Source organism: Berghia stephanieae, chromosome 6 (genome assembly GCF_034508935.2).
Source record: "Berghia stephanieae isolate SIO BIC M18660-M18661 chromosome 6, UCSD_Bste_1.3, whole genome shotgun sequence".
Taxonomy (NCBI): Eukaryota; Metazoa; Mollusca; class Gastropoda; order Nudibranchia; family Aeolidiidae; genus Berghia; species Berghia stephanieae.
In genome coordinates, this window is record NC_088365.1 from 15227211 (window position 1) to 15237210 (window position 10000).

Genomic DNA, 10000 nt, shown 5'->3' on the forward strand with positions numbered 1-10000 from the left:
GAAGAAGAAGAAGAAGAAGAAGAAGAAGAAGAAGAAGAAGAAGAAGAAGAAGAAGCTATAACAACAAATAACTTAACCCACCTTGATAACCCAAGTACATTCCAAGTCAGTGCGACCTTTTCCACTCATTTCAATTACAGTAACTGGATTTGTTTTGTTTAAGATAATTGAACCTCCACAGTCTTGGGGAAATATACAGAATAGATTAAAGAGGTTTTAGATGTTTTAAGGGTTAAATATTTATAACACAATTAAAATTTCATGCTTTTATATATATATATATATATATATATATATATATATATATATATATATATATATATATTTATTTATATATATAATATGTAATGGATGGAATGTGAATGTAATGGATAATATTGATTTTTTTAAATTCTAGAGAGGGAAAATTTATATGAATAAAATTGTTGGCTTGTTTGTTTTAGAACTAATCACATATTGTCTTTGTGATTAGGCCATCTTTGAAAGTGAAACGTCAAAAGGGTTACTGCATCACATAAGCATGAAATTTCAATTAGCTCACAAAGGTTTTTGTTACGAGATGAAGTAACCCATTTGACGTTTCACTTTCAAAGATGGCCCAATCACAAAAAAACAATATGTGATTAGTTCTAAAACAAACAAGCCAACAATTTTTATTCATATAGAAATTTACCCTCTCTAGAATTAAAAAAAATCTATATTATCCATTACATTCCCATTCCCCCGTCATATAAGATTTTAAATACCATTGTTTAAAGAAGTAATTAAAGTCTCAAATGCGTCATTAATAACTCTTTCCTTATAAAACATTTTCAATGTTTTTACCAAAATGTCATGCCTTCCTAACACTAAAATTGAGTAATTTAAACTCAAAGCTAAGAGCATGCTATACATAATTTTGTTCTACAACATAACATTAAGTTCTTTTAGACTATAAAACGATTTTTCTTCAAATTTTTCGATGTACATACACATTCTGTGTAAGAATAATGTTCACTGTATCGTAACAATTGTGACGATTTTCCTGTTGTTGGTAGGGAGGGGGTCAATAGCTTCCACTCGAAATGAAAGGATTTGTGATGGTCATATAGTTTGTTGTGTAACCTCATTATTTCTAAATTGGCAACAGTGGGATATTTATTCTATTGAAATTCCATCCGAATAGTGGATTACATGAAATGTTGATGGTAGTGAAGGATCAAGAGTTAATATAGGCTCTGAAAGTGCAAACTACGTGCAATTCAAAAATAGACATAATTACAAATTTGGATGTTTTCATTGTATTTTTTAAGGGAAATTATTCGTACATCGACTTGCAAAACGTCATCGCAATATTCAAATAACGTGTGGGGTGAACAATAAATTAAAAATTTCTAAAACTGTTCTACACACCTAAATCGACCGGTCTATAATGGCATAATGTTATCTGGAGAATGTTCTCATCATTAATTTTCCATTCCTCCAGTAGTTGGTCGACTTTGAATTCAGATAAACTGGTAATGTTGAATGCCCTTTCTTTGGGACGCATGCCTGAGAAAGGAAACGATAATGAACGTGTGAGTAATGTCGCTGTTGCTGCTGTTGCTCTTACTACTACTACAACTACTACTGTTACTACTACTACTACTACTACTACTACTACTACTACAACTACTACTGTTACTACTACTACTACTACTACTACTACTACTACTACTACTACTACTACTACTACTACTACTACTACTGTAATAGTAGTAGTAGTAGTAGTAGTAGTAGTAGTAGTAGTAGTAGTAGTAGGAGTAGTAGTAGCAGTAGTAGTAGTAAAAGCAGTAGTAGAAATTTTGCGATTGTATCCTCAATGAGTCTAAAAGACTAAAGGTGAATTATGTGATAATATTATAGACAAATTGACCACTGCCTACCTTCAACTGACTGACATGGTTTGTCATCCGGATACTTAATGAGTGCAAACGGTTTGTCCACAGGGAATGAGACGGACGATTCATAGAAGCCACGAAACTGACAACAAATCCTTATTTCTATGATCTTCGAGTCATATGAGCCATCGGGAATTAGGCCATGCTTTGACGGGTTGATAGAACTGGTGAAAACTATTTCGTGAGATTTAAACCCTGTTGAACCAAGATATTAAAATTATCATTAGAATGAATATATAAGTAAATAAAGAACTAGACAAGTAAAGAGGCAATAAAATAATAATAATAATAATAATAATAATAATAATAATGATTATAATAATATGAATAACAATGATGCTGATAATGATGATGTTGATGTTGATGATGATGTTAACGATGATGAAACCTTTTCGAGCTGCCTGCTCGTATTTGCACGTTTGATAGCTGGATACAACTATATACTAATTTTGATATTTCTGAAATAAACAATGTCTTAATAATATATAGCACTTGTATAGCGCATAATCATGACTAGGTCATACTCTATCTTCACTTGACGCTCCACGACTAGCCTTGGGAAAATAGTTCCATATTTGAGGACCAAGTGTCGAAAATGATCTCCCACCATCCAATAAATAATTTGATTTGTTATTTACTTGGAGTTCAGTGTGGTCAGATAAAAACCGTAGCATTCTAGATGGATAATGGACGCAGCTTTTTCAGAGCATTTCAATTACCTTAATGAGAACTATATTACATTTCCATGTGCTTGAGGTCATTGGTCACATAGCAAAGTGTGCTCAAAATGACTCACATAGTCCAAAGTTTTCAGAATTCGAGAAATATCCAACGGCACAATTGGTCATTTTGCTCAGCATGACTCATGGGAGTGTTTACAGCTTTCATACACAAAGCAGTGTGTTTAGATGCATTGAGAAATGTCCAATCGTTGTACAGCAGCAAATCATGTGATTGATGACTTGGTTGGACGAAAACATGAATATAGATCGCTCCCATGGTTGTTATCAGACTTGTAAATAAGTGCAAATCGGTTTTGACAAAAATTGTCATAAAGTCATAAAAGAGTGGAGACTCAATTGGCAGAATGAAGTTGAGGTCACTCAGGCCTTTGTTATTGCTTTTTGCCATCCACGTTTATGAGTACTTCTCACTAAACTGTATGAACCAGACTATAAAAGTTCATGGATACACATAGTTTTATGTGTTGGTCCGTTATACTTCCGGATGGCAATGTTGTGAGCTTATTAGCCAGGCGCTATCTATAAGAGGTGAATAAAACCATTTTATTGGGAAGTATTCTGTTGTGTTTTTGACGTGACCCCAGATTAATAATTTTGTGGAATCTCTCAACTCAGAAGCGTTAACTGATATGTGAGATAACAGTTTTATTACTGTGTATAAGGTAGAGTATATTATATAAATATATCGCAATAACATTTTGAGAACGAAAAACAGTATACATAACTCAAATATGGAAAGTAAGGAACAAAGAGTGCATGCTTCTCTAGGTCATGCCACTCTGATATTTTTAAGCACAAATAATATTTTAACAATGGACTTAATCAATAATAAGTAATTCAGTTGTAACTAAAATCAATTAGCTAATAACAGAGAGGAACAACTCTTTCCTAGAGTAACTCTATGTATAAGTCTATATTAATACCATACCTTTAAAACAAGATACGATATTCATTACATAATAAAAATGCGTCCGTAATCACCTGTTGGACATCTGTTTCCCTTCTTGTAAATGCAATAATTCCCATGCGGCCAGTTGAATTTCGTGTTACCCTTGGATACCGATGAGTCATCGTTTGTTGTTTTCGTACAAAAGTATAGCTCATCTTGCTTGCCGTCTAGTGTCTCCTTCATATCGGATCGCAAAGGGACAGGGGTATCGCCTGAAGATAGAATTGATTGTTTTAAGTCGACGTGCGAACATTTATAGGTCTCATAACGGACCGAGCATTTTGACATTGATGTAATGGTTAATATTGCACATCAGTTTGGGTGTATTCCCATTACAACAATGAGCCCATAACAATCTGGACTCTCAGGCTTTCAAATAAGTACCAACCGTTTTAGGTGATACATATCTTTTATAGGGTATGAGATTAGAGGAAAAGTAGCGTCCCTTGATTGTACGTCACCGGTGGAGAAGTTATTAGAGAGAGAACGTCATATTAGCTTTGCGCATGCGTCTTTCGTCCTCGCTTCCGGTGAAAGCGGCATGAGACACTTCACCGAAAGCGAGTACGAGAGAGACGCATGCGCAAAACCATGTTGACGTTCTCTCTGTAAGGAACGCTATTCTTCCGCTAATCTCATTCCCTATACCCTTCTACTTACTGTGCAATTAATGGCATTTCAAAATCATACATGTATATATCTAGATATGTCTAATCACAAATTGGTCACAAAAACTGACAAAAACCCGCGAAATAGTCTATGTATTTTTACCCGATAATATATTAAGCAAAAAAGTAAGTAAAGAAATGTCTCATAACTGAATGAAAACTACACATTAACGATCAACAACGGTAGTTACATCACAACCATCACCACCATCACCACCATTACTACTAATAACTACTACTACTACTACTACTACTACTACTACTACTACTACTACTACAACAACAACTACTACTACTACTACTACTACTACAACTACTACTACTACTACTACTACTACTACTACTACTACTACTACTACTATTAATAATAATAATAATAGTAGTAGTAGTAGTAGTAGTAGTAGTAGTAGTAGTAGTAGTAGTAGTAGTAGTAGTAGTAGCAGTAGTAGTTGTTGTAATAATAATGGTAGTAATACGGTACTTACTTGTTTCAAAAAATGTTAATCTGCCATCCTGGAACAAATCATCTTTAGGGCAACCAGTCTCAGGTTGAGGCAAGGCATATGACCCTTTTGGCCAGAAAGATGAAACTGTAAACAAACAAAACAAAAAGAGAGAGACAGACAATACAAGAACATGGTTTGATGTCGTCGAAAATTGATTCTAAAAGAACATTATAATTTCAATTATTACTTTTATCAGGCATACAATAAGGATCTGAAAAATTGTGTATATATATATATTTTTAAATTGAGCTTTATATAGCGCAATATCCACTAAATGTGCTCAAAGCGCTTTACAAGGGGTCCCTGGTCAACAGCAACATTTAACATGTAGGACGGGACATGACGACTGTTAAACGATATTACAATTTTTCGGACACAGACAACGCTATTAACGGTCAGGTACTCATTTTACACCTGAGTACGGTGAGGGAATGTGAGTAAAGAGGCTTCTCCAAGGACTCAACTATGCGCCGAGCGTGAGGCTCGAACCCTGGACCTTCCGATCCGAAAGCAAGTGTTATACCACTAGACCACATAGACCACAACCAGTGTCACGTCAGACAAAGCAAGGAAAAAAAATACAAGAAAAAGAAACCATCCCCCAAAATTCAGCCTGCCTTTATTAGGGATCGAACCGCAGGTTAATAATCTCTATGCTGAAATGGTAGCACGTCTGACAGGTAATCAATAGACCTGAGGCGGGCTGGTTTTTAAAAATGTTTTTTGATGTTGTTATTTTTATTTCTTGCTTTGTCTGGCATGGTTTCATACACACTTTTTCAGATCTTTATCTTACACCAGAGCCTGCTGTCAAATTTGTCATTCTTGTAGACAGTAACAATGGTGCGGCTATGTGGTCTTGTGCGGCTATGTGGTATTGTGGTATGTGGAGCCTCGCGCATAGTTGAGTCCTTGGAAAAGACTCTTTACTTACATTCTCTCACCGTACTCAGGTGTAAAAATGAGTACCTGTCCGTAGACAGCGTTGTCTCTGTCCAAAAAAAATTTGTAATATTCGCTTAACAGGCGTCATGTGTCGTTCAACATGATACATGGTGCTGTTGCTCAGGGACCCCCTGTAAAGCGCTTTGAGCGCATTTCGTGGATATTGCTCTATATAAAAGCTCAATTTAATTATTTTTTTAAACAATCAATGGTATCTGGAAATTGATGCATTGGTGATTTTGCTGTGGTCATCTCCTTAATTAATTTTTTTAGCTGCAAATAGGAGAAAAAAGTCGTGACACCACACCCTCTACCTTTCCGGTTCCTGTGCCAATCGTGTTTCTATTTTTAGCGTCCTGTGTAGTTGTTGTCATTATCATACGTGTGGAATGTCGACTTTTATTACTTAGTGTGTCATTAGGTCAGTGTGCAATCTTGATTTATTCAGATTCATTTCACTTAAAACTTCATCATTGCTTTTCTTCGCATGTCATCCTATTGCCTCTTAATCGTTACAGTGAGTGCCCAAATAGCAAACTTTTTGTTATTAATTTGGTTTAAATGCATTCGCTGTCTTTTCAATCCAAAGGCATTTCTTCAATAAATAGTTGGAATTAAAGATAAAATTAGGTCTCAAGTTTGATCGTTTTTGCCACGATGAGGGTCATTTAAACAGACGATTTGAAGGACGATTTATTTAGGCCAAAGTTTAAAATAAGTTTTTATTATTTTTTTTTTATTTTAGAGTAAGACAGTAAACCTGTTGATATCAAGTTTACCTTTTTTCAATGGGGTTTTACAAATGTTGCCCGGGTCAAGACCATCCGGGCATTTGCATTGACATTTGCCGTGTAAAATGGTCTGGTATCCATCATTGTCACAGTGCAACAGTTTGCCATAACATTCGGGTTTCTCTGTGTTTAGAATAACGATCATATTATGTATTGTTATAATGAGCATATGTTTGTTTGTATGTTCGTGTGTGGATGTGTGTGTTTGACATTTTCTTTGCAAAAAAAATTTACATTTAATGAAAAATTGGTGTGTGTGTGTGTGTGTGTGTGTGTGTGTGTGTGTGTGTGTGGATGTTGATGTGTCGAAAATGAAATTATAGATTGGTTATTTATTATTAAACATGAGTATGTTAGTTTTACTTGTGTGTGTGTATGTGTGTGTGTATGTGTGTGTATGTGTATGCGTGTATGTGTACGTGGTTTTGTGAGTGTGTGTGTGTGTGCTTGTGTTTGTGTGTTTGTATCTGTGTGTATGCATATATGTGTGTTCGTTCAAATGTGTGTTGTGGCATTTGCTGGTGTACTATGTAATGATTTGGAATCTATGATTATTACACATTTAGCGTCTCTGTGTCAACAATAAAGTAATGTACGTACTTATATGTTATAATTATAAAAGTATATGATAATGATGAATACTAAATCAAAGTACAGATAGTGTGCGCTTCACAACATTACCATCCGGAAGTAAAATGGACCAACACACAAAACTATGTGTAACCATGCACTTTTTAGTCTGGTTTATACAGTTTAGTGAAAATTACTCATAAACATGGATGGCAAAAAGCAATAAATAAGACCAGAGTGACGTCATCTTCGTTCTATTTATAGATAGTATGCGCTTGACTAAGAAGCTCACAACATTCCGGAAGTATAACGGACCAACACACAAAACTATGTGTAACCTTGAACGGGTGTATAGTCTGGTTAATACAGTTTAGTGAGAATTATTCATAAACACAGATGGCAAAAAGCAATAATAAAGACCTATCTGACGTCAACTTTTTAAAAATAGCTTACTTACCGTAACACTTGTAGGCCGACGCCATTTCCATGAAGAAATAGAAATACTGAAATCCCACACTCAGCTCAGGGAAAAGCTTGGTGAAAGTTGGTCCACCGCTTTGATACATCTGTATACAGTAACACATACAACAACAACAATAATAATAATAATAATAATAATAATAATAATAATAATAATAATAATAATAATAATAATAATAATGATAATGATAATAATAATAATAATAATAATAATAATAATAATAATAATAATAATAATAATAATAATAATGATGATGATGATGATGATGATGATGATGATAATAATAATAATAATAATAATAATAATAATAATAATAATAATAATAATAATAATAATAATAATAATAATAATAATAATAATAATAATGACACCTGTAAGGTGATATTACAATTCTATTTCAACAGACACAAAGACGTTAACGACAAGGTAATCATTTTGCACCTGAGTATGGTGAGAAAATGTGAGTGAAAAGTGTCTATTTCAATGATTCTCGAATCCAGTACATACCGGCCCGTAGGCGAGGCGCCATACCATAAGACAACAAAGCTGCACGCTATAATATTAAGAGATGTAATGAGTAGGAAAATACCAGAAGACAATAGAGAATACATTTTTTCGCGGCGGTGATAGGTGTTTGAACCCGCGACCTTACTGGTACGACAACTCCGCCTGGCCGGTGAGAGCGTGACTCTACCGTATGAGCTATTCACACCGTGGCCAGGCGGAGTTGTCGTACCAGTAAGGTCGTGGGTTCAAACAAACATCACCGCCGCGAAATTTTTTATTCTCTATTGTCTTCTGGCACTTTCCTACTCACTTCATCTCTTGTTGTTACCAACATAAGTGCCTGCTCCACTCACTTTTCTGAACACTATAATATTATACCCTAGCAACATACAGTTTGGCTACTTAATTTATACTCACCCAATCCCTGTAGTGCATAACAGACGAGATGTCATAAGGCAGACTGGCATTTGCCAAAGGCTTGACAGCATATTGGTTTTTACCATCTAAACGATGTTTAAAAAAAAAGAGTATAATTTTGGTAATTGGTAAGGCAGTAAAAACAAAACAAAATAACATAAAACTAAATTGAAATCTTATCGAGTGCAATTTGCTCAAAGCGCTTTACATTGGGTCTGATCATCATCATCCATCGTGGCTTGTGCTCTTGAGCACGTTGCCGGTCAGCTGTCTCCACGAATCAAGATCCTCTGCCGTGCGCATGAAATCTGTGTTGCTGTTAAAATCACATTTATTGGCCATTCTTAGGTTATTTAAATGAGTCATTCTTTGTCTTCCTCTCGCTCTCTTTCCTTCGATCATCCCAGATGTTACCAACTTTTCTATTCCGTCTCTTCTCCACACTTGTCCCAGAAACCGTAACTGGGTCTGATAACCAGAGGCAATTATTATGGACTTGTTTTAACATTGTTGTAAAGGGGAATATTTTGCTCTTTTAATTCTCATCATCATTTCATCATAACTTCGCGAAGTCCCGGGTTTGAAAATGTTTGTCAACATGAGGGAAATTTAAATCGATCGATATTCGAAGAACGAGTTGTTTGGCCACATTTTTAATCCTCTCCCCCCCCCCCCCCCACCGTTACCAACTACGCCACTACCATATTATTTCATTCATCTGTGGTGTTTCATTCATTCTATTTTGTTGATAAAGGGGAAACTCGAAACGTTCATTTGATCTGTTTTTGTAATTAAATTGAAGCTTAGAATCAATTTCACATTATTATTTATTTCTTCGAGCTTCGAGCAGCAACATTTACATAGAGAATATATGATTTCAAACTGTCCACAAACGAGGGGTTCGTTGTAAAATACACCTTTAGTCCAACTATTACAAAGAGATAAATACAGGAAAATAATGGGACATGATAGAAATATCATGTTGGCTTTAACTCTCTCCTTACCAGCTATTTTTAGAATTTCCCCCGAAAATTCACACCCACCCACCCAACACAAAAATAGACTTTCTCACTCAAACAAAAAAGTAACAAGTGAGCTCTACAACACAGTGTTTAGTATTTATAGCTGTAATCAAAGCATTTCTTTAAATTTTGTGATGTACAAGAGAAATCAGAATAAGAAAATTGTCGGTTACATCGTAACCAATGTGACGATTTTCTTATGGGTAGTAAGATAAATAATAATGTGAAATTGAATGTAAGCTTTAATTTAATTACAAAAACAGATCAAATGAACGTGTCAGGTTTCCCCTTTATCAACATAACAGGATGAATGAAACACGACAGATGAATGAGATAATGTGGTAGTGGCGTAGTTAAGTTCATTCAATTTCACATAATTATTTATTTCTTCGAGCTTCGAGCAGCAACATTTACATTATGGGTAGTAAGGAGAGGGTTAAGGAATCGATTACAGAATATCTCGTATACGGCCCTACCTGAGT

General features: G+C 34.9%; 1 protein-coding gene across 5 annotated transcripts in view; it reads right to left on the bottom strand.

Annotated features, from left to right (window-relative positions):
• LOC144974558 (macrophage mannose receptor 1-like) overlaps nt 1-10000 on the bottom strand; it is a 77678-nt gene that overhangs the window by 55459 nt on the left and 12219 nt on the right. For all 5 annotated transcript variants that reach the window (XM_078917538.1, XM_078917537.1, XM_078917540.1 and 2 more), the window contains exons 6-14: nt 9995-10000; nt 8497-8582; nt 7549-7657; nt 6510-6644; nt 4765-4869; nt 3644-3823; nt 1905-2114; nt 1393-1530; nt 82-182 (exon numbers count right to left, since the gene is read on the bottom strand). The exon at nt 9995-10000 is cut by the window's right edge and continues 100 nt beyond it. In XM_078917538.1, coding sequence (XP_078773664.1) covers nt 82-182; nt 1393-1530; nt 1905-2114; nt 3644-3823; nt 4765-4869; nt 6510-6644; nt 7549-7657; nt 8497-8582; nt 9995-10000 — 1070 coding nt within the window. The remainder of the gene's footprint in view (nt 1-81; nt 183-1392; nt 1531-1904; nt 2115-3643; nt 3824-4764; nt 4870-6509; nt 6645-7548; nt 7658-8496; nt 8583-9994) is intronic.